The sequence below is a fragment of the Coprinopsis cinerea genome (genome assembly GCF_000182895.1).
Source record: "Coprinopsis cinerea okayama7#130 chromosome 4 map unlocalized cont3.4, whole genome shotgun sequence".
NCBI classification, from domain to species: domain Eukaryota; kingdom Fungi; phylum Basidiomycota; class Agaricomycetes; order Agaricales; family Psathyrellaceae; genus Coprinopsis; species Coprinopsis cinerea.
The window spans coordinates 339,473-365,831 of NW_003307541.1; the positions used below are offsets into that span (position 1 = coordinate 339,473).

Consider the following 26,359-nt stretch of genomic DNA (forward strand, 5'->3'; position numbering starts at 1 on the left):
GTGGTGGGATGAAGAAGAGAAGTAGAGAGTCAAGGTCAACGTTATCTACAAAACATTTGATCGCGGCTGAGCGAGCAAATTCTCGAAAGGTCTGCTTATCTTATCAGCAAAGTGACTTCATCGAACTGATAATCCGGTCTTCCGTTTAGTCACCGGGCACAGCTTTTCGCTCCCGGGTATGGCTATCCCCGCTAGCCGGCTGAAGAAACCATTCAACAAGAAGAGTGTGCCTGGCCATCATGCTGAAGCCAAGGGTGAATTGGGATGAGTGTCGTCGCCTCTCTGACGCGCGAGTTCTCCAACTAGAGGTTGGTCTCCGAGACAAGTAGCACAAGCCAGCACCGGTGGAAAAGGGAAAATGTCACAACAAAACGCGAAGTATGGCTCGATGACGATGAAGGAATCGCTTTCACTGGCATTAACTGGCCTCAGCTTGCGTGAGTCTATTCACGTTCGACCATTTTCGTTGCTCTCTGACCTTTTATCATCCGAAAGCATTGTACACTCTGCTCAACCTTCCGAAGATTCTGTTAAAGCCGTCTCGGCAAGGCGTTCTGCGGGATATAGTCCTGCTGCTAGTCAAGTTCTTGACAAGAAGAACGTCGACATCACAGATGCAAGTTATTCTGGGAAACACAATCTCGACTTATCAGAAGTGGTCGAAGCGTCATGGCTTCCCGATTCTCGAAGAAGAACTTGTGGATGGCGGTAATTTGTTTTGGCTTGGTCCAAAGCAAACGAATAAAGTCATCGTCTACGTCCACGGTGAGTTTTGACCGAAATCGAATGTTCTTTGCTTCTCATCCACCAATTCTTGCAGGAGGTGGTTTCTACTTCCCGGTACAAGACTGCGGCCTGAACTTCTGTCATTATGTCCGCCAAACTCTCGTCAAGAGTGGTGTCAATGACGTCGGGCTTGCTTTACTGAACTACTGTATGTTTGATCACCTGTGGACGCTATTTTTCGTCTGACCGCTTCTAGCCCTCATGCCAGAAGCCTCATTCCCAATCCAACTCCGCCAATTGGCTGTAGCAGTCGATCGTCTCCTCGCATCTGGAGTTGCCCCCCGGAACCTGTATCTCATCGGTGACTCTGCTGGGGCAAACACCATCATCCAGCTCATCTCCAACCTCCTCCACCCCAATGACGATCTCGCCCCAACTGTAAACCTCAAAGAAGCTATTGGTGGCATCTACCTCATGTCGCCACTCGTCAAATTCGAAAGCACAAAGCCGTCATTCGTCAACCCACACGCCTGGGACATTTTCGATCGAAAAACAGTGACTGGCTGGAGCACGGGTTACGCAGCGCGAGCCCCAGACTCTCTACGGTCGTACTTTGAGCCATCCTCCGTCCCAAACGGGTGGTTCGCAGACCTGTCGCGCGTGTGTTCCCGCGTCTTGGTCTCGGCAGGAAGCGACGAGCTGTTCAGGGACGACATCGTCGAGTTCTTCGAGACACATCTACAACCCACCAAGGCAGACACCAGGTTGGAGATCCAAGACGGCAGTGTACACGATGACCCGCTTTATGACTGCTTCTTTTCGGCTTCCCCGTCGAAAGTGGGCGCTCTGACCCCTATCATCGTCGACTGGTTCAAAGCTGCGCTCGAACAACGCTGATCTTTATGTACATTCCCAATCCAACCTCCTGGCATGCTACTCCCATGTGTATTCTTAGGTACGGGCCCTGTGACGGGCCACCGATTACCATTGGTATGGTCCGTCTACATGAGGCATTGAGCCATGCCCACAAAGCGAGGATTCAGCGCGCTCAGACGATACCACTTTATATACCGGGAGAAAGGGGTATCGTTTCTTCCTACTCTCTTTCCCCATAAACTATTCCCATTTTGTGAGTCTCCATCCTTTACCATCCTATTCCAGCGCCGACTGATCTTCCGAAACAGTAACTATGCTCAGCGACTCCGGCACCTCTAGCTCTGACAGCGCCCTATCGTCGGGGTTTTCGTCTGAAGACCAGTTCTTCCCAAGTCGACCTGCGGGCAGGTCGAGCAATGTTAACTTGGCTTGGGTCTGCGACCCGACCTTTGGTGTCGTCCACCGCCACGGTTGCACCGTGTGCAGGAGCTACAAGTCCCACTGCGTGGACGCTAGTCGGCACCCGGATGATCTGAGCTTCCACCATGCTGTTAAGGACCGTGATGGGCTGGCTACCACGCGGTACTTTGAAGGAGTCGAAGAAGGACGTCGGCAGCAGGCACAGCAAGAGCGCACTCGGATGTACCGGTATCGTCAAGAACGAGACGACGCACGAGCACGGCTCAGCCGATGTGAAGACGAGATCCGCAGTCTTCGCATGGAACTTTTGGAGATGCAGGATGCGTTCATGGCGATGCAGCTGTCCTACGAGGACCAGATAGCGACTTTGCTGGATGGCCCTCAGCATCGATATGACCCCGATGAAGATTTCTTGGAGGACCTGCGACTGGTCGACATGCAGGATTTCCTGTTGGATGACTCTGAGTCTGGTTCGGAGACCAGGATGCACGTCGACGGTGATCCGCAGACCTCAAGTTCTGAGCCTCTGTCGTCCGATTCATGGGAGTCAGGCGGTTTCTCTTCCGATTCTTCGTCGTTGGAGGGCGTGGAGGATGAGGTTGCAGACCATGTCCCACAGGTCCTGAGGCCGTCGGATTCGTTGACGATCCAAGAGGTCCAGCAACTTATCTCGTCAGCAAGTGACCCTAGCAATCGCGATGCATTGGCTCGAGTGAAGTCCCTGTGTTCCTTGGCCCACCGCACCCCGCGTTCCCGAAGGTCGCCTGCACAGAAGTACCTCCTCAAATCCTGGAAAGGACCTTCCTCACGAGTATCTTCCTCCGTTTGCCACTCTCTTCCACCCGCCTCCACTCCCCGTCCGCTTCCACTCTTTTCCAAAGTTCCGCCTCTCTCCAGCGTCCCTGAGATCATAGTCGACGCCTCGACGGCCGGAATCGGGTTCCTCATGAAGTCGAAATGGCTAGCATGGACCTTGAAAGATGGGTGGAGATCCAACGGACGCGACATGGTGTGGGCAGAGCTCGCCGCTGTCGAGCTGGGTCTCCGTACCGCGATCGCACTCGGCGTCCGACAAACACATCTTCGTGTTCGGTCGGACAACTCTAGCGTTATCACGGCTTTGAAGACGCGGACCATTAGGGTTCCCCATGATATGGAGGTCCTCGAGCACATTTTGGCACTGTGTCGCACGTATGCGATTGAGTTGATGCCGGTCTGGATTTGGACGAAGCATAACCCCGCTGATGCTCTGTCCCGGAAACGGTATCCGCCTAGCTCGTTGAGAGTTGAAGAGGAACCGGAGATACCGCCGCACCTCGTTCCGTTCGTCGAGCCCCTTCCCTTGACTAACGTCTCCCAGGCCACATCTAGCTAGACGGCCTCAGCTATTTATGAACTTAACTAAAGGAATGCATAACATATTCCGTAGTTGTGGGACTCCATACATATGACTATGTAGTATGCCAGCTCTTCTGTATCGTACAACACTATGCCATGTCTGTCTTTAACCCCAATGCTACTCTGGTTTGCGAGTATGATCAGAATTACGCCGAAGACTTTGACGTGAGATTAAACTTCAAGTACTCGAGGACCTACAACTCGGGTTCGTTCAGTTGATAAGGGTCTGATCAGACATCCGACGTACCGCCTTCTACTTCCGCCATGCTGGGCTGCAGCTGACTTTGGACTTGATGTTCAGCAGCGCACCACATATTCTGCTCCGAATCCGAGTGCGCTTCTCTCCCAGCGAAAGGGTTCGTCTTCCTCGCCCAAACCAATCGGGGGTCCACCACTCGAACTGGGTTGTGGAAAGGGAACACCGTTGATTCTGCTTCCTCAGCTTCCTTGATCGCTTCAATCACTTCGCTTGCAGTCCACTGTGGTTGGTCGTCGAATAGAAGTAGAATGACTAGTGCTTGCAAACGAAGACACTTCCGCAGAATCGCTTGAATGCATTTGGCAATTTGGCGAACGTGGTGCTGGTAGTGGAGGCCCCTTGCCTTGGCGACGTTGAAATCAAGCGCTAGATGGGTGAGGGAAGGAAGCTGGTGGATATGATTCCAGGTGGCCCATTCCTCGAAGGAATTGAGGACTGAGAAATGGGTAACCTGGGCGAAAAATCCACGCTGAAAATCGGGGTTGGAGATTACTTGAGGAAGACCGTGGCGTCTGAAAGACACGGTGAGAAACCGTGGTCGAATAGTCTCGAAGCAGTCGTCCGGGAAATCGTAATGGCAAACCGGCATCGGGGTTGCTGCTTGTCGATTCGACAGATAGAGTCGTGGTCCGCTGCCGGATGGCGACGATTGCAATAACACTGTCGATCTTGAAGAAGGACTTCCGTGTTCCTTGGTCCTGTGTTAGCGTCATTGTACTTCAGCGACTCAGATTTGAACGTACAGGGATGCTCCAAAAGGTCAGGTGCGAGATACGAGGGCAAGCGAGCAAGATTTGGATGAGGGAAGGGATATGGGCTTTCTGAGTGATAACAAGCGATCGGACATGATCAGCGTAGAACCACTGGGGTTTGTTGGAGGTAATCATCGTGTTGAGAAGGATTTCGACCGATGCCTCGTTTGAGAGCTTGACTGCCGAATATAAGATAGGCTCGACCCTAGTCCCAGGATTAAGCTCAGGAACACTGAGGCGATGACGACCGTACCATTCCCGCGCCTCCCGACATACCAACGTCAGTCGTAGCGCCGTTCTGTGATCCCTCGTGGCTGCCATTTTGAAGGTTCTCTGCAGGACATTGGGCGGGAGACTTGTCATTGTGAGAGATGACACCTTGGGGGTGGGACCCTAGAAACGAAGAACGGGGGAGTGTCCTCAGAACACGCGCCAGAGTGTAGGTGGATCAACGGCCGTTTCGAGGCTGACATGATGGACGTGGAAATATATCCCGAGCCACATATGCTGGTCCACTTCAAAGCCCTTTCGCTCTCTTTGGTCCTCGATGAAAGATCAACTGTAGCCCGCAGCAACAAGAACACGAGAACAGCATAACCTCTGCCCTTTCCGAGACAATGAGCGGTTTATCATGAACTCTCCTTTATCGCAGATTTAACAGTTGGGATTTAACTTGTCGTCGTCAGTCCATGTTCTCCGAGGAGGTTTCGGATTTAATCTCTGCGCTGGTGCCGGGCAGGGAGAAAGCGGAGATGCGGTCCATAGGGCGGTCAACATGAGGCAGAAGTCGGTCCGAGCACGACTTAGTTTGTCACAGACCTCGTAGCATAACGAAAAAGTCGGTCAAAGACGAGCGGCTGAACTCAATGAAGCGACCTTGCGATAGAGTTGATGCCAGAAGAAATTACTCGCTGGCGGCCAACATTTGTTCGGATCGACCATCACGGAGATTTCCGGCCACGGCTTGGGTGGAATGGCAAGCCTTCGGAATTCGAGCGGGAGATTGCCTGTGGATACAGAATAAAGTTGGAGCTCAAGTACAGGGGCAAGGAGCCAAGGCACGAGGAGTATAGAAGCTTCTCTGTGAATATTGGAATATGACTAACCAAGGCCACCCTTTGCTTGTTGGATTTAGATATGGAGTCCGTCCATTCAATCGAACCAAGAAGGCGCCTAAGATGTGGACATCAGAACTACTGGCGTAGCGGGTTTAAATCGGTGTGGGGCCATTGCACGTTTAGTAAGGTGAGAGGAGGGCTAAGTATGTTCTAAGAACTTGGCCAGCACAACGCAGTCTGGTATTTGACGGTGTCAGTCAGGCCCCTGGTGCACCACGAAGAGCCTTTCGTGGCACTTTGTGCGGCGATCAACCCAGCTTAGATTCTTGACCACTGGGACTACGATTCATTTCGTGAGAGGCTAGCTCCCGGCGGTACCGTAATGATTGCGTGAGGATACCCCGAAAGCACCAACTGTGACAAGGACATGGAGCGCTTCGGTCGCCACCAAGAAGGAAGCCAACTGAATAAGGTAGATCATCTCTCTCGCTTTCCCCATACGTCACCATGATGCTTATGACGTAGATGCTAAAGACAAACCCAACCAGAGTCTTCCACTAGATAAACTCTTGCAGATAACCATACTCGTCGCGTTTCAAGGTCGACATTCCAGTCAACAAGGAGAAACAACGCGTGCCAAGACTATCAAGCTGCGAGCGCGTCGTCATACGCGGTAGTTAGGCGACAAGTCGTACCGCAATACCTTTCGCCTGTCAGTGCTCAATTTTCGAACCTTAGGCCTTAAGTTCGTATGGAGTGGGAATCTTGAAATATAAATGGAAGCGAAATACTGCGGTCGTTCGAGGGTCATACTTAAAGCGTTTCCTTCCTATTCTATCGATCCTCCTCCCATCCAGTGAGAAATACGCTGAGCGAACAAGTTCCAACCCTCTCCTTCATCCACCTATCGGTATTCCCTCTATGACCCAGCAATATCAGTACCCTGCGAACGTGTTCCAGTCCATCCCTGAGCAATGGACTGTACAAGATGACACTGTCTGGCCGCAGTACAGTGCCTGCGTAGCGGCGAGCGACCCTGCGTCGATATACCCATCGCCGCCCGCTTCCACAGGGTCGTACAGTCGTTCAGTCTCACTAAAACAGATATCCCCACCCCCAGCGCCCACGGTTAGCCCAAGCCAAACCGTTTTCACCCTACAGAAATTGCTGACAATGCACTTTCTTTTCGCGTTGGTGTCGCGCTTCTTTGCTTTAGATGGTCCCTGACGCCAGCTCTGTTGAACAGGACGAAACGGAAGAACTAGTGGTTTCCGTCTCTACGTCGTTCTGTCCTGGCGCACACCCCCTCGAATCGGATGTCATCTTCTGCTCATCCGATGGTGTCCTTTTCTACCTCCATTCTCAAGTTATCGTGACAGCTGCCCCAAACGCATTCTTCGCATTCTTGTCTGGGAAAGGGTCGATCGTCAACGGTGGCCCCATCAGTATCCCAGAGTCTTCAACAACGCTCAACATCATCTTGCATACATTATACGGCACATCATGCGCACAAAACTCACCGAGCTTGGACGATTTGATTCAAGCTGTTGATCGTATGCCTTTTCACGGTATCGCTCCTCAGAGACTCATCGTTCCCAAAACGCCGCTGTACATGCTCCTGCTCTCCTACGCACCATTGCGACCGATAGAGGTTTACGCCCTCGCCGGGTTCCACTGCCTCGAAGAGTTGGCAGTGCATGTGTCCTCCCATCTTCTTTCATTCCCCCTGTCCACGATCAGTGACGAACTAGCGACAAGAATTGGCTCCGTGTATCTCAAGCGTCTCTTTCTCTTACACGTCCATCGTCTAGACGCTCTGAAAGACGCCCTTTTGCAGCCTCCACATCCCCACGCGCCCACCAAAGAATGCACCTTTGCGGAGCAGAAGAAGCTCACGAGAGCTTGGGCTTTGGCCTCTTCGTATCTCGTTTGGGATGCCACACCAGGTACGTACGATGAACTCGTTCTCAATACAATCTGCAGGTTCTAATTCTTTTTCTTGGCAGATGTCTCCACTCACAGAATCCAATCGGCGCTTTCTTCTTTGGTAAAAGGCATTTCTTGCAAGGAGTGTGAGAACTCTGCCAATGCGCGGATGCGAGAGGTCGTCGTAAAATGGGCCGCAGTCAAAGTAAGTTCGCATTCGAACAACTCCACTCTCCTTTGAACATTCGCTTACAATCATTTCAGTGCACCGTCTGACTTCAAGGTTCAAGATGAGTATAATTCTTCTCCCTCAGGTCACACGAATCATTTTCCTTACCCTGCTTCTCGTGTCTTCTGGTTCCATCGGCTTCTTATTCCATTGTCGGCTTCAGACGTTTTAACAAGCATCACAGACACTCCCAGTGCTTGGCATATGTCTTCCAATTCGTACGGTATACTCGGAACACATGTATCTTCATCTTGTCGGTAAGGATCCTAAACCGTGTATTAGTAGTATGCTCCATATATCAGTTGTATGTCAGTCATTTTCCTCAGAACGAACGAAGACCGCGATTCATTGGTAGGACTTGCCCTGATCTAATACCGCCAAAATTTAGAGCAGCGCGGCCATCGTTATCAAAAATGCAGGTCCATGAGCATGGGATTTCTTCGGGTATGTATGTATGATAGCCCTCAAGGGGTAACACGCAAAAGTACACCGCCACCAAGATAAGAGGATGACTGCTCTGCGCGGCTTCCAACCCACCCGTACTATTCCGGCTCAAGGGCAACACTCCTACCGACAGGGGACTGATGCCTGCTGGTGGAGCTTGAACCGGTGCCCCGCTCACTTGGCGATAATGGAGTACTCTTGAACTTCGTTCCTTTTGCAGCCGAAGTCCGTTTGATCAATGTTGGAGGTGGTTTTGCATCCGGGCTCGAAGAATGGTCGTGTTGGCGGATAATCGGATCGGGCGGCAGGAGATCTACTCCAGGTTCGAGGCGGCGTTGACAATTCAGCAACTTCGTTTCGATCGAAGGAGCAGGAGAATTTTGGCCCGAGTGTAGTCGCCGAACATTTAAAGAAGGAATGGAGGGACTGGATAAAGGGCTATCTTCCAAGTCGCTGACAAGTAACTGCGACCGGGAGCCTTTGGTGGAGCCACAAAGATTGTTCAGCGACAATGTATCGCTCTGGATCACCCTTGTTGAGGGCTCGGCAGGGGTGTCATTCGTTGCGGCGCTGTCGGACTTGAAAAAATTGTCACCGGGTTGTCCAGACATTGCCGGTGCACTCTTTGTCCTCTTGGGTGGAAGAGGAAAGGGCAATATGCGAGCGGTGCGGGTGTCGAATTCGTCGTAAATCTCTTCACCAATAAGCTCTGCGCAAAGGGGCCGTGAATCGAGTCTTTCTTCCGGATCCGAGTCTTCGAGACGTACCTTCAAGCACGTCCTCGAGAGTCACAATGCCGAGCGGCATGATAGCTGGATCAAAATTCTGTAAAAACTACTCCGAATTAGGATCGATTCTCTTTGCAAAGTCGACTCAAGTCATACGTGGTCTGCGTCTTCAGGTGAAAGGATGGCATCCGAGGGCAGGGCTTGTTCCAGGAAGTTGGACGTCTTCTTGATAGCGGACAGTTGGGACTCCCGAGCAGAAGGCGGTGTCGCAGTACCAGCCAAGCTTTGGACTACAAGACTATCCATCAAATACTGAGGCAGAATAGCTGATGGAACTTGCCTTCTCGGACTGACACCTCGCAAGAAGGCTCTGCTTTTAGATCCTTCGTGGATATAACCGTCAATTCGGTGCCTGATTCACTCTGCTTCTGAGGGGCGTGAAGAGGGCATCCTTGTAGGCCCTGCGTGGCCCCCTTCGTTCCTTCGGGCGATAGAAGTTCCCGTCCGGCATTCGTGATTTCGCGCCTCACTATGCGTGTTACACTTTCTGCCTGCAAGATTCCGTTAAGAAAGTTGAATCGCAGTATAAGCTTGCTATCACCTTTTGAATGCTTAAACGGCTGACAATGGCCATGTGGCTGCGCCCCTCTTGGAACTTGTTCAGAATCCCAAGAAGGGGCTCATCCCCGGCGACGAAAGGAACCTTGTTTAGCGGCAGGTCTCGAATTGGAATTGCTTCTGGTGCTCTCCATCAGCTAGCACAATAGCCACGCACGAGTCCTTCACCTACCTTTTGGATCCAGCAGAACGCACGTTTTAACCAGAAGAATCCCAACGATACGTCTGACGCGGTGTGTTAGCTTCCGCTCATGGCTGGAGGCTCCATCTCCCGATGTTGGAGGGAGCGGGATGTCGACTTCTTCGTACACTGGCACCCGGCTATGTCCAGTCTCGCAGATCTGCTTCAGCAGCGTATAATCCAACTTCGCATCTATTGAGAGCATGAACACGTCCTTGATGTCCGTCATAATCTGATGTAGAGGTAAGAGATAGTTACAGAGCTGGAGAGCAAACCGACCTGCTTTACGACCTTTTCCTGGAGATCGAGAGTGGCCCCAATGATATTCACAGTATCGGCCTTCAAGTCTCCACCATGAGTTGCACTCGCCGAGTGCATGGCAATGAGTTCCTTGAGCTCTAGGCATTCCGATGAGAGCGTGTCTGACCACCAAAGCGGGAGATATACTTGCCTGCTCTGCGGTAGATGAGGCCATGATGATTCCCTAAGACAAGTTCTAGAAATTTGGCGATCGGCCAAGCAATGATTGCCTATTATTGAGGATATTAGTTGAACTTACATTCGGAAGTAGAGACCACATACAAGGCCGTAGAGAAGACACGTCGTCAAGCCCGCCATTTTAGCGCCAAGGTACAATCCATGTCGGCTGAATAAAGACTGGGGTATGATCTCTGCGAATCTGGGTTCAAGTTTCGTCAGGTGAAGTAGTAGAAAACAGATCCAACGCAGCGGGCTCGAATCCATAGCCTTGCGCTCTCATTAACTTCATCCGCAATCCCAAGCAACAGGAAGGGGTCGGGAATCGGCACTTGCCATCAAAACGCGTGACGTCATCAGCTTCGCCTTCGCGGCAGGCGGCCAACAGGGGCAAGAATACTACGAACGGTGAAGAAGCCACGTACATGACGATTAGCACCGTGCTCATCACGACTCCAGGAACCCCTCCCCCCAGGACTGGATCCGCGATAACAGGAAGGGTCTCATTGACGATCATGTTGGCAAGCAAGAGCGTTACCAGCAGGCGATGGCCATTCTCGCGGATTGGCTTGATTCTGTTCGCGTATTCTCGTTGCTCACTACGTATCAGATAGAGTCAGAGTAAGTCGCTAACTGGAGTACCATGAACTTACGGGGTGCCGCTAACGCTGAGTACGTTCAATTGGGTCTCGTCCAAGCTCATATAGCCTAAAGTTAGTCCGGCGAAGAGGCCCGAAAGTAGAACCAGAACGGGGATAAGAACGACGAAGACGATAAACTTTGGATCGTGACGATCGATTCCTTCTGTACGGCGGTGAAGAACTTTAAGGTGGTCCGATTCCCCTGGCCCCGTGCTCGTGGTGCTGTTGTCGATATCGCCTAAGAGCCAAAAGCGTCCCAGACGCGCTACGTACTGTAGCCCCATCGTCGAGGCGATGTACAACGCCCGAACAGATCCAGCTAGTCGCACCGGCGCTGTCTGGCCCAACGGAGGGGCGGGTGCCATTTGCCAGCAGAGAGGAATTGTGGGCGTTGGAAAGAAAGAAGCGTCAGAGGACGTTTGAACGTGAGCTTGGGTTATATACGTTTCCTACCAATGAGTCTAATTTTAGCGACTCGGCCAGAAGCCCTTCGGGACGTGATCGACGCCAATCAGTCACCCCTTCCTACTTTAGTGCTGCCTATACCGAGTCTGCACTCTTGCACCAGGCACAACAAAAATGCATAATTCCTTCCCCGTTGGGGAATGTATGCCGCAGAAGAAGTGGCAACAAACATTCCGAGCCTCCAGAAATCAGAAGCGCTTTGTTGGAAAGTCGCAATTGAACCAGTGCTAGTGACCCACCACCAGCATTGGTAGAGCGCTGAGACTAGATTGAAGAAGCCCATACAGATCCAAGGAAAGTCCCATGACGGAAGTCGAGGTGTGCATGAAACGTAGATTGAAACGTTTAATATGATAGTATCCGTCCCATAAAAACAATAAAAAAACTAGCAACCCAACTGAAAAGAACAGAACCCCCAGAAACCAAGAAACACCTCCACTCAACACCTCGTTCCCAAAGTTCGCCCCAGCGGCCTTCATCCGCGGCAAACGATCTCGTCAGGACAGCAATCGGAAGCATGTGCAGCCAGACGGGGAGGTAGCAATGCTTCGTGACGACGCCCCAGTCTCGTCTCGTCCAGCCCGAATGAGCGAAGATCGATACCAGGGTCAGGGAAATGGCGACGAAGGAGCAGGTGGTCCAGACCGCGTAGAAGAGCGTGTGGAGGTTGAAACCACCATCCACGAAGGAAGGATGGATTGCTGATGGGGTGTTGAGGTCCAGCAGTTTCTGGAGGGAGGGCGAATACTCGTGGGCAAGGATAAAGGTGCCCAAAGAGGTCACGAGGGACAGCGCAAAGGCTGGAACAGCGTAGTTGTACGGAATGAGGATGTGATTCTGCCACTTGTACAGCCGAGCGCCAGCCATGTAGGCAAAGATGTATTGGAAGGGTGCCACTGGGGAAATGGGGTCGTACGCTGCGAAGCTGATGGGGAACGTGAACGTGGGCTGGTCTGTTCGTCCTGAAGCAGCCACGAGGAAGGTCCATATCGAGAGGAGCAGGACGGCAGCGAGGACGGCCGTGTACCAGTCCCGCTTCGATTTGACCAGTGTTTCGAACGATCGGGGCTGGCTCCGTCGTTTCTCGGAAGGGAGAGGAGAGGCGCCTCTTCTCGCTGGAAATAGGGAGACGTAGGCCATGTCCATGAGGTAGAGAAAGGCGAGGTAGGCGATGGGCCCTTCGAGGCGGGAGAAACTCCAGGCTAGAGGACCACCATCAAAGAAAGTGGACGGCAGACTCTTGGTCAACACCATCCACAGGACCACATGTCCAATTCCCCCGTAAACCAGCGCTGGTAGGAGCAGCCTGATGGTCTTCCTCCAGATAAACTCTGCATCGCTTCTTCCTCCACCGTAATACCCCGAGGACTCTGTGATCCGTGTAATCGATGATGCGTATCCTGAGATAAGGAAGAACAATCCAGGGACGACGGTCTTGCTCAATAGAACGAATAGACTGAGCGGCAGCGAGTCGAAATGGGGGTATGATGTGGCTGCTGTCTCGTTGATTGCGTGCTGAACGATGAGGGTCGCCACGAGGGTCGCCCTAAGATTGTCGATAAAGTGCGTGCGGTCGTTTTCGTCTATGTCGTCCATGTCATCGTAGTAGAGGACTGCGACCGCAGCCACTGGGCTTTTTGAGGCTCGATCCGTAATGTCAGCCGCCATGGTTTAGATTGGGACTACAGCCAAGGCAGATGTGGCTGACAGGGTCTAAAACCTCTGCAGAGCCTATATCGTTCGCTCTTTTAGCATCTCGTCCGAGTCAATTCTGCGTCGAGGCTCACTCACCGAGACAATGTCTGCTCTTGAAACTGTACGACCCACGAAATGTGGTGAGACAGACTGGGGAAGCGACCACAACCCATCGCAGTGCAATGCCCCATGATTTGTATCAGCGTTTGGGTCCGAAATCGACTGAGGTCGTATGAGAGTTGCGATGACCCCGGAACATGATCAAGGTCTGGAAGAAACACCGAATTTGACATTCCGCCATCGGTCCACCATTTCAACGGGCGCTCGCGCCGCAAAAGCATGGATTAATAGTCGAAGACGAAAGCTAATATAGCAGTCCTATATGGTACAACAGTATCATAAAAACACACAGCTCGATCTGCATCCAGTCGTCGTCCATTCTTCAAAGCTTTCTAGTAGTAGCTATAGGCGTCGCTTGATTCGAGAACGAATCCAACCGCTTCCTGTGCCTCCGCTCCAACTGCCCCATTCGCTTGTTGATGTACTCCAACCACTGTTCCACCTCCTCCAACACGAGTGTCGCAGACGCAAGGTCCAGTGTCTCCCGACTTGACTTGGATGACGCTCGATCGCGATGTGGTCGCGACTCGTCGTTGCTGTTGTTTCGGCTGGGTATCCGACCGCCTTCGACGGATGTCGCGGATGAGAGGATGGACACAGACGATGCTGAGTATGAAGAAGAGAGAGAGGATGTGGAGGGTGACGAGGCTTGTTCCCTCGGTGGTGGTGGTGGTGGGTCGGACGTGACGGGTGCCATCTCGTCAGTGTCGAGAGGCCCGCTATCGAGGATAAGGAAGGATTTCTGGGGCTTGAACGGCGTCGGCTGGATTCGAAGTGGTGATCGGGGAGGTTTGACTTTCGGAGGAGGCGCCAAAAGCACTGGTGATCGGGATTGTGGTACTGGCATTTTCGTTCAACGCGACAGTCCGTCCTATAACAGACGTGAACTGTACAGAGATGACAGTCAGAGACAGCGAAGGGAAGAGCGTCTGGGGCGATGCGGTACCTGGTGTAACGGAGTTATATTGAGCGGTGAAACCTATCCGACGGTTGTCAGGTCAGAGAGGGAGCGGGGGTTGTCAGGAACGGCTTTAGAGTTGAGAGGGAAAGCCTTGGTCCGAGTTATGTCCATCTTGATTCCTTCGAGTCAACTGAGAAGCTGCCGTTGCTATGCCGTAGTGCTCACTGCGCGAAACGCGAATCTAACGCGTTACGCTGATAGGGGATTGTTGTTTCCGCTGGCTGTACGGTACCGGTGAGACGAGACAACTTGCCAAGGAAACGGGGCTGGAGGCGTACTGGAGCAGCTACGAGCCTGGTTGTCTGTCTGCAAGGCAAGTGGTTAGCCAGGGCGATAGGAAGACGCTGGGCATGTGTAATCTCGAAGAAAACGCGACAATAGGGCGAAGAAGCGGGTGCTGTTAGAGAGCCGGAATTCAACCAGCGGACGTGTACGTGGAGGAACAACAATGTCCTTTACGACACTCGATGAATACAGAATAACTATTACAGCATCCAGAACACCTGTCTGTGGGATACTCTCGAGACCCGCTCAGCTGCCTTGCTTTCACAAACAGTGCATTGGCCTGCGACACAACGAGAAGGTGCTTTGAGCCAATTCGGACCAAGACCGTTTACCGTTTCTTGTTCACGTTGCTACAAGTGATGTCAAATGCTCGGACCTGTAAAGTGAACGCATCCTTCCCATCCGATTGGGGTATTGGAAGTGGTGATTCATCGCGCCAACCTTGACCTTCCTCGCGCAGGCTGGCGATGGAGCACAAGCAGAGCTGGCAGCTTGGACTCTGCGATTCAACGACGATGCACCCTGCCAGTCCATAAACTTGGCATGGCAAGAGACAAGACGGAAGGACCCTACCATACGTGTTGGCTGGTCTGGGCATTTCTCAGGCTTGTCCATTGTTGGCTTCGATCCTTCGGAAGTCAGCGCAGATTGCTCTTCCAATGTGCGCCCAGCTCACTGTGTGCGGCTGGATTGAATACGGGAAGAGGAGATAAAGTGGAAAAATGACTCACCAGTGCCACCCTGGGCATGGATAGGAATGGTCGTACTCTGTCGTACTGAAGAAAACGGTCGGAGGGGCTGCCATACACGGGAGAACTGGCTCACGAAACGTGCACGACCGAAGTCCAAGACCAAACGAAGCGCATAACATTCGTCCATCGGAAAAGCGGGAGGGTAATACACAATACGAAGGCGAAAGAAAGGAGAAAGGGCAGAATCCAGAACGCAATAATGATAAGGTAGAAGAATTAAGAGTCGATGATAACTTATGAGAATTTCCATCTGGCAAGGAGATCAGTGAGGGGACGTTAGGGACACCAAAAGCGACATACCTGTTTCCACAAACCACGCAGCTGTACGAAGGAAGGTCAGTGAATCCGTTAAGTACGAGGACAGCATTGGGACATACGTGACGAAAGTCTGGCGGAGACATAGTCAGCATCGGGAAAGACAGCAGGAGGGGAGACACTCACTGTCATAGGCTCGTCGGCGCTGCGGGTTTGGGCCTGGCGGTATCGGCATTTCCTTTGCTTGCACTTGGAGCATTGGAATGCATCGGTTTCGGCGTCTGCTTCCTGAGCGGCCAGAGACTTGAACAGGTTCTCTTCGTGGATCTTCTTTAGCGCGGCCTTTTGCTCCTCGGAAGCCATTTCCTGCAAGGGCGGTGAGTGGCAGCCCACGAAAGAAATGGATTGCCCGCTCACCTCGCTGGTCATGACAGCAAATCTGGAGGCAGGAATCTCACCAGAGACGATGTCCTCCTTCAATGTTGGATTGTTCTTGTCTTTGAGGTTGACGTACAGCGAACGAATCTTGCCCCTGTATTCCTGGTTGGCGCCGCCCTTGAGGTTGAAGACGGCCTCTTCGACCTCGGACGCCCGTTTCAAGACCATCTCGATGGCTAGACAATGGTCAGCGATGGCCAACAGAGACAAAATTGGCACTCACGGGCTGTCGAATCGCTGGCGAGGGCATCGTAAAGGAGCTCGACGCACTTGTCTCGCACCTTGTCGCCGGTCCTGCCCGTAACGCCGTCGCTTTTAGCTGTCCTCAGCGGGCCTGCCGACGTTGGGGTCGCTGAAAGGAGAAACTGAGACCAAGCCTTGAGTCAAACGACTGATAGACTCACGAGCTTTGTTGTTCGAAGACCCGGTCCCCGTCGCGGCTGGTTTTGGCGCTGCGTTGGTCGGTGTCGAGGCCGCCGATGTCGTCTTGCCCCCTTTCTGCTTGTCCACCGCCGTCTTCCATTTCCTGACGATCTCCTTGGCTAAGGTCGAGATCTCCTTCGAGTCATGGCTCCTGAGCTTGCCCACGGCGAGGCCAGCTTTTGATTCCTGGAAAACGACGACGACAACAAATGGGGTCAAACAACGACGAAAAAAACGAAAAATGAAGCACTCACCCTAAGGATTTGTTCTGTAACGTCGAATTCGTTCTTTAGGATCTTCAGAATGGAGATAATGTCCTGGAAAGTCGTGGTGTCAGTCAGAAACGGTGTCGCAGATGGCCGAAAGACGCCGTCGACGCGGTCAAAACCCCGCTCACGACGTCCTGGACGGGCTCGACAGCACCTACCCCCTCGTTTTTGGCGCCGGCAGCTTGGGAAAGCGCCTTGACATTCTTTTTGAGCTCTACTACGTCTTTGGACATCGCTACGGCTACAGGTTTATGAATGGACTGGTCGCTGTATTTACAAGAGTCTTTGCTACTATCGAGAACCAGTTTCTGCCGTTTCCCCGCTCAAAACTGCTCTGCTTTTCGTCCTGGTCGCTCCTGAATGTTGTGGTTGTTGGCGTGATGACAGTCGGCGTCGTCGTGGCTGGCGTCGTCGTCGCGTGCACTGACAGAGGATGGTCCGTCGTGGAAGGAGCGTGGGAATTGCTGACCAAAACTGATTTCGAACTCCGCATCAATTCGTCCTCGCCGTCCGCGACGACGCCGACGCCAGCAATTGCGCCTTCCTAATCGACCACGACGACCGACACGACGTTACGCCGGATTAGGCTCCTTGATGATGACGACGACAGCAGGCCTTCCAACACTCGACCCTCTGTTCAAGAGAAACGCTAAGCGAACATGGGATGCGTTCGCGTCCGAGCTCGACGACTTTGGCGCCAAAGAGGAAGAAACTAGGTGAGTGAGCTCATCGTCGTGGACAGGGTTGGGACTGACGTCGCTTATAGTTCACGACTGCGATTAGCGGTCAAGATTCGAGATGAATACAAAGACTACAAAGCTCTGCCTTCAACATTGCTTGCCCAACAAGGTCCTGTTGGTCCTGCACGGCCTAAGGAATCGAGAAAGATGATCACAGCAGGGGGGGAAGGTGAGCAATCGTTCTATTTATCAAGCCTGTATTTCTGTCTTTTCTCTTGGTTCTTTGGTTCTTCTGTCGTCGGAAACGGCGGTTTGGGCGTACAATGGTGTCGGGCTTTGAGATACGGTTCGCATCGTCGTGGAGGGACATTGCTGGGGCCTGGGATCTCAGTCTCCATGAAGATTGTCGCCTCTTGACCATAGAACTCTGACTGGAGATGCATTTTCTGCCCTGGGTCCGGCTTTGGCGCTTCTTTATCTCGCATCGGTCTGGAGGGAAGCTGGAGCTTGTGGACCTTGGTCAGGACTGGTGCTTTCTCCAGAGGAACGATAGTACCGTGACGGGGAATTCCCCGCTATGCACCCGTTCCAGCGTGCTAGGGCTCGTTGGAACGGGTATGCCAGGGGCCCAGTTATGTTGTGGAGGAAGGAGACCTGTGTAACGAAGTCAGTTCCACGCTGGGACGCGATGCTGATCGTCGTGCTTCGTCACAAAGAACCGGCGGGGTAACACGGCTAGCGGCCGTGGCCCTTTTCCACTTACATACTCAGAAGTTCTGCGGCCTTTGCATTTTGGATTCTCAGTACCGCTCATTCCTTCATTCACGCGTGACTAACGACGAATATCACCTCCAGCAGATCCCAGTACCTCCCGGATGATTGCAACCATAGACAAGACACCAGTTCAACAGCCCTCGACTTTCTCATCATCCACGAAATTGTCGCAAGCCCTTGCTCTTCACAAACAAACGCACACCATCAAACCAACTTACCATCCTCCATGGAAACTCATGCGAGTCATTTCCGGCCATTTGGGTTGGGTGCGGAGTGTGGCCGTAGAACCGGGAAACAAGTGGTTCGCGACAGGTGCAGGCGATCGTGTTATTAAAATCTGGGATTTGGCAAGCGGAGAACTGAAGCTCAGCTTGACTGGTCACATCAGCACTGTTCGGGGGTTGGCTGTTTCGTCCCGTCATCCGTATCTTTTTAGTTGTGGAGAGGACAAGGTGCGTAATACCGTCTTGAGCGTTAGTTGATTGACCTCACCATTTTACATAGATGGTGAAATGCTGGGACTTGGAGGCGAACAAAGTCATCCGCCATTACCATGGCCATCTATCCGGTGTCTACGCATTGTCATTACACCCCACGCTTGACATCCTAGTCACCGCCGGTCGAGATGCATCTGCGCGCGTGTGGGACATGAGGACAAAGGCTCAGATCCATGTCTTATCCGGGCACACGGCGACCGTCGCAGATGTGAAATGCCAGGACTCAGACCCTCAAGTCATCACCGGAAGTATGGACTCGACGATCAGGTAAGTTCAATGCATCGTCGGGAGCTTCACACTAATTCATTCCCGGTGTCAGGTTATGGGATCTTGCTGCAGGAAAGACGATGACAACCCTAACTCACCACAAAAAGTCAGTTCGATCGCTGGCCATCCACCCAACCGAGTATTCGTTTGCCTCGGGGTCTGCAGGCGGCAACAACATCAAGAAATGGAAGTGCCCCGAAGGAGCTTTCGTATTCAACTTCAGTGGCCACAACTCGATCATCAACACGTTGTCTGTCAACGCAGAGGGCGTGTTCTTCTCTGGTGGAGACAATGGCACATTAACCTTCTGGGATTACAATACCGGAACGCCATTCCAAAATCTCGAGGATATTCCTCAGCCTGGATCTTTGGAGGCTGAAGCAGGCGTGTTCTGCTCAACATTCGACCAAACCGGAACTCGGCTGATCACCGGTGGCGCGGATAAGACTATCAAGGTTCGCTTTTCCTTTTTATGTCAGCCTGACGCCGGTTCCTACATGCTTCAATCTTTAAACCCTGCACAGTTTCCATTGTGCCGTTTCAATACCTTTCACTTTCTGGAATGGTCGCGCGCCTATCCCTTCGTATTCGCTGGGGAATATCCATGGCTGCGGTCCAGCTCCGGCACCTCCCTTTATTTGACTTTGCTTTCCCCACAGTCCAGGATCTCCAGGCTAACTTTCCTTCTCATTTTAGGTTTACGCAGAGCAGGCGCAGTAAATCTCCACCGCGTCTCTCTTCCGCCCTCTTTCGTCACGACATTCCAGCTCCCACTGACATTGGACGTCTGTTTCGCCTTCTTTATTTCATCTATTTTCTCGATGTTGTACTTTGCATTCACCGTAATTTCAATGGGGTGGGATTTGGAATTCGCGTCCATTTGACTTGAAGACAGCTTCGGACCCTTCCATCAACGAACGTTTGCACACCCCTAAAAATTCCCCAGAGCCTTGGCTTTGAAAGTCTATATCCTCAAAATTGTGGCATAAGTTGCGACCAACCTGCCTTCTTCGTCGCCCATTGATACGTCACCTCGCTTGGTCCCCCTTGCCCAGTGAGTCGCTCTTCGGTCATCAAGGTAATTTTCAATTGAACGGAAGAAAGGCTTCGCATTTCCCCCTCGGGGGGGCTGAGTTGGAAATCTAAAGCCTGTACGAAAATTGAATAGAGAATGCGCTCATTCACTCTTTGGCACTTCACCTTGCATTTTCGCTTACCCGACCAGTCACAGTCGTTTGAATTGGAACGGGTATATACCATTCAAATCTGCACGGTGACTTTTTTTGGCTCTCTGATTCCGTTACTTTGGTTCGACTTTTCCCTTTACACTGGACGCTGATCACACTCGGTCTTTAGTAGGTCGCTCGCTCCCTCGGATAATCGGAAACTGCTTGCAACTAGGTTGGGCGCTCGATCTCGGTAGGGGACACAACTGATGCCATCGTGGTGAGCAGGGAGGGTCCATAGGATGTTGTATACAGATTCGTTGTAAGATGATGAACATATTGCTGACATCTACTCCTACTGACGATCTATTCATGAATACCCATTAAATCGGATAGTGAAGGGGGCAACGGAAAACAGGATGGCACCTAGTGCGACAACGATAGATACACAGCAAAAAACAGCCCGGTTACATAACAATATCTACAGTACAAAAGTAAGCGACGAACAGCCCCGAGAGAGAATGAAAAGAGAAAGAGCACTAAATCCCAAGAAAGCATGGTGAAGAACGGCCATAGGATGCTGAAGAGAGATAGACTGGCGGAAATTACAGCCGAGGGAGAAATTAGAATCAATCGGAAATGGTTCTCGTGTATTCTATAGGTTAAAGGGCAAAGAAACGGCGGTCTTGGTCCTGGAAGATGATGTTAACCAGCCCAACCGGTCAATGAAGAGGTTCCTCGAGCGGGAGGATACACGGAGCCGCCGTGATAGGGGTTTGTGACAGGGATGGCCTGCATCACGGATTGAGGATCCGCTGCGACAGGAACGAGTGACCCTGGGGTAACTCCCGACGCAACTGGGTAGACTGAAGAGGAAGTGGTGGTGGTGTACGGCTGCTGAAATCCATGAGAGGCCGTGGATGAGTAGGTCTTATCCACAGTGGAGCCGGACGAAGAAGTTGCCGAAGCAGACATTGACGAAGATGTCACAGTGGACGATGTCGCGAGCTTCGTCGGCGTGGGGCCAGGAGGACCGGACGCGATAGAAGGGGGTGTGGTCGAACCATTGGACACTCTCGAGCCGGGAGGACAGGTTCGTACGTCTTTGGGACTGGAGGAACCACTCGAAGAGTTGATGGTGCCGTTTAGAGCCGGTTTGGTGCCTGAAGGCGAGGTTTCTGGAAGGCGTCCAGCGTTCGGGAAGAGCTCGTTAAAGAGATTAGTAGTGGCCTCGATGTACTTTGGGTCTAGTTCGATGTATTCGTCGTCTTCTGGTTTATGGCGCGACTTCTTAGTGGATGCTTCAGCGGCTGGTGGCGGTGGGGCAGCTGGGGTGATCGCTTCGGAAATGACAGCGTTGGGTTTGGTCGCGGGTACGGATGGTTGAGAAACGGTGTTAATGCCGGGACTGAGTAAAGGCATGGAAGATGGGCTTTTGGACGGCTCAACCGGGACCGGGATGCCATCCGAAAGCGACATCTCGTGCCCAGGAGTAAGGACGCCAGGGTAGCCAGGGCTATACATCTGGATCGGCACCTCTGGGTAGATCGGAATCGAGGATGCGGGTTGGGGTGCAAAGTAGCCCTGCTGGATAGGTGGCATAACATGACTTGGGCTGGCGTACGGTGCAGAATATCCCGACTGCAACCAAGATGGATCCGAGTGACCGCCATTGACGATCCCAGGTACATGTGCGATACCTGATTGACCGGCACTGTAGTAATCCTCCACCGAAGCTGGGGACACCGGAGAAGAGACGTCGGATGAGATATATGATGACGCAGTCGGTGATACATCGCTGTAGCCTGTGGCAGACGAAGGCGAGCCCAAGGGCTCCACGGGTTCTGGAGATGATAACCGCGATTCTCGACCTGCCCATCCAAGGTACCGTCGCGGTTGTACATCGGCGGGACTGGACTGGATACGGCTTAAACGATGGACCTTGGACAGGGATGGCATGCGACCACCGGCTGATGAGAGAGAGGCATGCTGCTGGGCCACGCCGTCAGGGAGGTACGCAGGAGGTGCAGTATGCAGCGCGGTTGCGGCGTGGTGATACGTGCGTCCGTCGGGACGTTCGACCCGCTCGTCCTTGAAGAAAGGTTTCCTTTGTGGTTTCGCCCCATAAACCTTTTTCTTGGTCAAACCGTGGACCTGTTGCAGTTGAGTGACGAGGCTAGGGGAGGTGTCCATGTCAGGAGGGCGGGATACTTGCTGCTGCTCGTCATAGTATTGCTCGGTATAACAGGCGTCGAAAGGAAAGGTGTTTCGCCGAGGAGGCATCATGATACGCGTTGGACGTGGCGGCGGCTAGATATAAGAAATCAAAGAAGTTAGAAAGACCGTATGCTTTGATTAATGTGGAACTATGCTTAACGCACATTAACTTGACCTTTGGAAGAATGTTTAGCTCTGCACTGTGTGTCGAAGAACGGTGTCATGTAAACTCACTATAGCCTTGGAAATTATCGGTAGGGGCCATTGGTGCCATGGACAAACGGAGTTTGACCTCGGATTGGACAGGGAAGGAAGCAACGTCTTCAATGCCACGGTGAAGACGAAGCTAGGTATATATAAGAAATCAGTGTAAGATCGCTTTCGGTGTCTTTCAATTTGTCCGGCACTTACGGTCTCGTCAAACATGGTGGTCAGGGCCGTCATATCCTCTTTCGACCGAGTAACGGTGTGGAAATAAATGTTGGCCTGAAAAGGATTTTAATGAAATAACTCTCCGGGGAATCAGTCTCATTTTCGTACCTGAGATAGCCTTTTGGCCAGATATCCCCAAGTTGAGAGCTCGGCTGCACCACCCATCCCTATGATAGCGCTCGTCTCCGTGTTATCGATCAAGGTCGATACCGCTACCACAATGAGGTGAAGCGCAGGGACTTCATGTGCATGGGCATTTGTCAAGCTCGCTAGAAACTACCAAAATACATTTGATCGCCAAATCAGGCGTGACATGAGATGTGACATGGAGGCGAGAACTCACATCGATGGCTGAATCGACCTTTGTGGACGAGATCCGGTTTTCAGGCATGTAATTGAGGCAGACCTCGCGCAAGGCGTGGTGGGGATCGTGGTATTGCCGAGGTAGTGTGGTTGCACTTGCCTGGAGAGGTTGGCTCTCGAGAACCCATACATTAACGGGATTCTTCGCGTTGTCATCGACGTGTAAGTCCAAGACTCTCCCCGACGAGGTAACTCGACAAGGGAACTTACCGCGCTCGTCTCTGTTGCCGCCTTCAGTCTGTCCATCAACCTCGCGAGGTAACGATCCCTAAGATCGTCCCAGATATACGACATCTCCTGAGAGTTCTCTACTAGTAGAAGGACATCCACAGGCTGATTAGGGCCTGTGGTCTTGAAGAGCATACTGTCCGTCATAGGGGTCCCCTGGGCGGTTCCTGTTTGAAACGAAGTGGGAGTTTGTCCCTGGGCGGCCAGTTGGCCTGAATAGAGAGGTGAACTCGCCAGTTTTCCTTCGTTTCTGGGATTCCTGAAGGATACTAGACCAAGGAAGACGAGGTTAGACCAGAGAAGCAGGCGACCCTTGAGGTGGGATATCAACGAGCTTATTGCACCCAATGCGGACTCCGAAATTGACAGGTAGGCCTGCGATTGAGATTAAACTATTATCGCCGCACAGTGAGCTGAGATATTCCCGTGGAACGGACTGAAAGGAGCTCACGGAATGTTGTTTAATCAGAATACGTGGACCTCCAGGACAGGATCTAGGAAGACGGTAGCCGGAGGCAGTGTATGAGTGGAATGGGGACAAGTGGCCACACAAGGAAGTCTCTAGAGGGACGGAGTTGGCCCAGTAGATGCCCCAGATACTTGGTTACTCCCGGAAAGACCTGGTGAATGGCAACTTTGTGGGGATAACAACGGGTCAGGCAGGATAAAGTTTTCAGATGGTGGTCATAAGGCACAATGTAAGAACACCTTGAAAGGCAGCCTGGGCGCAACACGTGGTGACTAGTGACTCCCTTCAATTCTTCTATTTCGATTCCTATTTAGAGCATAACTACGCACATCTGACGGGCATGAGGCCACAATACTGTGATCTTCTCAAAAATGAGATTCTCCAATCGCGGGTAGTCCTGCATTCGTTCGGTATAGTTCCCGCAGGACCGGTATCGTTCCAAGGAGTCCCAGCTTCGAAAGAAGGTAACAAATGTTCGTTAGCGTCAAGAAGTTACTTAGCACGAAAATCAAACGGCGGGTTCACTGTGATGCGCGGCTGGAGGTACTGGGGCACGGAAAGGATCGATATCCATTTGAAACGTTCCAAAACACGCACCGGAATTTTCGACGGGATTCGCAATCGATGTTCTCATCCTATCGGTATTTGGGTGATAACTGGAAATGAACGGGCCATAAAGACGCTGAGGAGAAGGTCGCACTTCCTGTTGGAGAGGCGGAACAGATCGCACCATCAAATTCTTGACCATAATAGCTATGCATGCGAAGCAAGGTACTCACTTGCTTTCCTGCCTGCCTATACACTCTCCTGGGTGATGTGATTGGCCAGAAATAGGCTGACGGAGCCCACAGCGGAAGTGTCTCTATCAAGTTAAATTGCATTCAAGGTTCAACAAAGCCCTCTGCGTTTTCCATTTCCATCCCTAACTCTTCAAGTGAAAGAGCTGAGCAGCTCCTATGCTTGAGCCAGGTTGTGGGTTTATGGATGTGATTCCAACCGTGTACGGTGCATCCCATGACAGCGTTGCTGTTACGACCTCACGACATCAAGTCCGCCACAATGACGAAAGGGTCCACAGATTAGAGTTCATCGGTCCTCGCAGGAAGAATTGCCACATTCTGTGGCTCACCTGACCGATTTCTTTCCGACTTGCAGAAAATGATGAAGTGTGACCCATATTTGGTCGAACAACATCACCGGTACCAGAAAACGTGGTCGAACACAACCCAATTTTGGCCGATGAAATTTCTAGCGAAGTTCTTCCACAGGGCAGCAGCTTTCTGCCCAAAGTAAGGAGAAGGGTTCATACTCGTATTTCAGGATGGACGCCAAAGAGGGCACGCCAGTTGCGGAGAACTCGGAGTTGCCTCCTCGCCACAGGCAACAGTATACCTTGTCACACAAGTCATATCGGGAGGTTTTAATCCTCTAGTCCTCTGGCATGGTCCACTCTTGACCACGAGACAACTGGGTACAATAAAAACGTTGAAATGCGCCACAACGTGTTGTCGATAAATCGCCGCCATGGATTCCTCCGATGGATATGTAGTCGCCGGTCGAGACTGCAGTGGTCAAACGAGCATCCATATCAGAGGCCGCTCTGTCGTCGAAGATGAAGAGCAACGGAGCTTTGACATCGGAGTTCTCCGTGGATTATAGATAGGCAATGCTGGGAGCAATCGCAGCAGGCCGTCCTGGAAGGCTCCTCGAGGCAAGTCAACCGAGAAAGTGATTCCAAGATAGAAGATGAGACTTTGGGACATCTCCTCAGACGGAGCATCCAGGATTGTCAAAGACCGGAACTACTAACAGAGAGCGTTCAGATTCGGTTCTTTGCTCCACACATCGATGGTCGTCGTCCATATGTCACTCCGCGCAAACAAGCCCGGAGACGGCAATACGGTGCATATGCAGGGTCGCCTAGCCACGGAGGCCATCCAGATTGACAGAGTCGCTCGTCATAGGCATTCGGCGAACATGTCGAATGGCCCATCTTTTCGAAGGTACAGGCTTTCCGCATCGACCAGAGCTAGGCATCGGGACGTAAGTCTTCTATGATCCATAGTATTGGGGAGAAGGTTAAATCTTAAGGTTCCACTAAAGGTCCGTTGTGCCGCCACTATCCTGCTTCGATGAGCGCGACGGAAGTCACCAGTCCACTCACCGTGATATGTCAAGTTGATCGCCGTGATGAAGCACGACGTCATCGAGAGCCCGTTCAAGTAAGGACTTCGGGGATGAACGTGGAAGCCAGATTGGAAAGGATTCAGGAAACGAGAGTCCCAGTGCAACAGATGAGCTCATAAATAGAGTGCGTAGAAATCCAGAGGAATAGCTATTAGTACTTGGCGCAATGGCCAGCTTCGGAATCCGGAGGAATTTTCACAGCAGAGTGGCCATCCAGGATTTGAGAGCGGAATCGTTGAGATAGTGGGCTTCTACCTCAAAAGCTGATGATGCAGTGGACCCTCTGTCTTGAAGCAACTCGGCAGGTTTCCTCGACGTTCATCAAGGTTTTGTAGGTATTATCCGCAAGGAACACGCTGATGGCCTGAGGAGATTCGAATCACAGAGAATTGAGACAAGCCAATGCATCCAGAGGGGTGACAAACAGGCCCTAAACTGCCGGCTGGAGGCCTTTGGTGTGGAACTCTGCGGTTGGGACATGACCAACAGAGAAAGGGCGGGTGTGGGCTCGCCAGCAGCGCCGGTCATCGTCGGGATCCCTTACATCAACACCCATCACAGATTTCAAATCCCGACGGAACGTTTACGCAGGTCTTCCAGTAGTCAATGGGTCGTTATTTTCTTTTTTTCTGAGGGAACAGTTCTCATATTTGTGAATATATGGTCTATAATTTGTTGAGCTA

General features: G+C 52.0%; 12 protein-coding genes across 12 annotated transcripts; 4 read left to right on the top strand and 8 right to left on the bottom strand.

The window, feature by feature from the left end:
* Nucleotides 1–358: 358 nt before the first annotated feature.
* CC1G_02658 (alpha/beta hydrolase fold protein) lies at nucleotides 359–1,623 on the top strand (the record flags this gene model as incomplete). Its single annotated transcript, XM_001840143.2, has 4 exons — nucleotides 359–437; nucleotides 496–765; nucleotides 821–934; nucleotides 983–1,623. The coding sequence occupies 4 exons, from the start codon at nucleotides 359–361 to the stop codon at nucleotides 1,621–1,623; spliced, it is 1,104 nt and encodes a 367-aa protein (XP_001840195.2).
* Nucleotides 1,624–1,915: 292 nt separating this feature from the next.
* CC1G_02659 (hypothetical protein) lies at nucleotides 1,916–3,397 on the top strand (the record flags this gene model as incomplete). Its single annotated transcript, XM_001840144.1, has 1 exon — nucleotides 1,916–3,397. The coding sequence occupies one exon, from the start codon at nucleotides 1,916–1,918 to the stop codon at nucleotides 3,395–3,397; it is 1,482 nt and encodes a 493-aa protein (XP_001840196.1).
* Nucleotides 3,398–3,650: 253 nt separating this feature from the next.
* CC1G_02660 (hypothetical protein) lies at nucleotides 3,651–4,752 on the bottom strand (the record flags this gene model as incomplete). The annotated part of the gene is made up of 2 exons (XM_001840145.2): nucleotides 3,651–4,370; nucleotides 4,423–4,752. The coding sequence occupies 2 exons, from the start codon at nucleotides 4,750–4,752 to the stop codon at nucleotides 3,651–3,653; spliced, it is 1,050 nt and encodes a 349-aa protein (XP_001840197.2).
* A 1,658-nt stretch (nucleotides 4,753–6,410) lies between these two features.
* On the top strand, nucleotides 6,411–7,691 carry CC1G_02661 (hypothetical protein; the record flags this gene model as incomplete). The annotated part of the gene is made up of 4 exons (XM_001840146.2): nucleotides 6,411–6,617; nucleotides 6,706–7,435; nucleotides 7,496–7,620; nucleotides 7,680–7,691. 4 exons carry the CDS (start codon nucleotides 6,411–6,413, stop codon nucleotides 7,689–7,691), a joined length of 1,074 nt encoding a protein of 357 aa, XP_001840198.2.
* Nucleotides 7,692–8,186: 495 nt separating this feature from the next.
* Nucleotides 8,187–9,122, bottom strand: CC1G_14320 (hypothetical protein; the record flags this gene model as incomplete). The annotated part of the gene is made up of 3 exons (XM_002911279.1): nucleotides 8,187–8,797; nucleotides 8,856–8,913; nucleotides 8,973–9,122. 3 exons carry the CDS (start codon nucleotides 9,120–9,122, stop codon nucleotides 8,187–8,189), a joined length of 819 nt encoding a protein of 272 aa, XP_002911325.1.
* Nucleotides 9,123–9,354: 232 nt separating this feature from the next.
* Nucleotides 9,355–11,098, bottom strand: CC1G_14321 (CBS domain-containing protein; the record flags this gene model as incomplete). Its single annotated transcript, XM_002911280.1, has 7 exons — nucleotides 9,355–9,554; nucleotides 9,607–9,847; nucleotides 9,895–10,013; nucleotides 10,043–10,145; nucleotides 10,198–10,294; nucleotides 10,518–10,691; nucleotides 10,746–11,098. 7 exons carry the CDS (start codon nucleotides 11,096–11,098, stop codon nucleotides 9,355–9,357), a joined length of 1,287 nt encoding a protein of 428 aa, XP_002911326.1.
* A 445-nt stretch (nucleotides 11,099–11,543) lies between these two features.
* CC1G_02663 (hypothetical protein) lies at nucleotides 11,544–12,866 on the bottom strand (the record flags this gene model as incomplete). The annotated part of the gene is made up of 1 exon (XM_001840148.2): nucleotides 11,544–12,866. One exon carries the CDS (start codon nucleotides 12,864–12,866, stop codon nucleotides 11,544–11,546), a length of 1,323 nt encoding a protein of 440 aa, XP_001840200.2.
* A 469-nt stretch (nucleotides 12,867–13,335) lies between these two features.
* On the bottom strand, nucleotides 13,336–13,860 carry CC1G_02664 (hypothetical protein; the record flags this gene model as incomplete). Its single annotated transcript, XM_001840149.1, has 1 exon — nucleotides 13,336–13,860. One exon carries the CDS (start codon nucleotides 13,858–13,860, stop codon nucleotides 13,336–13,338), a length of 525 nt encoding a protein of 174 aa, XP_001840201.1.
* Nucleotides 13,861–14,601: 741 nt separating this feature from the next.
* CC1G_14322 (hypothetical protein) lies at nucleotides 14,602–14,874 on the bottom strand (the record flags this gene model as incomplete). The annotated part of the gene is made up of 1 exon (XM_002911281.1): nucleotides 14,602–14,874. One exon carries the CDS (start codon nucleotides 14,872–14,874, stop codon nucleotides 14,602–14,604), a length of 273 nt encoding a protein of 90 aa, XP_002911327.1.
* A 371-nt stretch (nucleotides 14,875–15,245) lies between these two features.
* CC1G_02665 (hypothetical protein) lies at nucleotides 15,246–16,629 on the bottom strand (the record flags this gene model as incomplete). The annotated part of the gene is made up of 9 exons (XM_001840150.1): nucleotides 15,246–15,261; nucleotides 15,312–15,332; nucleotides 15,389–15,399; nucleotides 15,453–15,632; nucleotides 15,684–15,880; nucleotides 15,928–16,056; nucleotides 16,109–16,313; nucleotides 16,382–16,444; nucleotides 16,555–16,629. The coding sequence occupies 9 exons, from the start codon at nucleotides 16,627–16,629 to the stop codon at nucleotides 15,246–15,248; spliced, it is 897 nt and encodes a 298-aa protein (XP_001840202.1).
* Nucleotides 16,630–16,963: 334 nt separating this feature from the next.
* Nucleotides 16,964–19,334, top strand: CC1G_14323 (pre-mRNA-splicing factor PRP46; the record flags this gene model as incomplete). Its single annotated transcript, XM_002911282.1, has 6 exons — nucleotides 16,964–17,112; nucleotides 17,163–17,305; nucleotides 17,932–18,302; nucleotides 18,355–18,614; nucleotides 18,667–19,069; nucleotides 19,311–19,334. Exons 1-6 carry the CDS (start codon nucleotides 16,994–16,996, stop codon nucleotides 19,332–19,334), a joined length of 1,320 nt encoding a protein of 439 aa, XP_002911328.1. The 5' UTR covers nucleotides 16,964–16,993.
* A 1,151-nt stretch (nucleotides 19,335–20,485) lies between these two features.
* Nucleotides 20,486–23,167, bottom strand: CC1G_02668 (hypothetical protein; the record flags this gene model as incomplete). The annotated part of the gene is made up of 7 exons (XM_001840153.2): nucleotides 20,486–22,090; nucleotides 22,162–22,172; nucleotides 22,232–22,343; nucleotides 22,409–22,483; nucleotides 22,538–22,705; nucleotides 22,773–22,934; nucleotides 23,003–23,167. The coding sequence occupies 7 exons, from the start codon at nucleotides 23,165–23,167 to the stop codon at nucleotides 20,486–20,488; spliced, it is 2,298 nt and encodes a 765-aa protein (XP_001840205.2).
* Nucleotides 23,168–26,359: the final 3,192 nt, after the last annotated feature.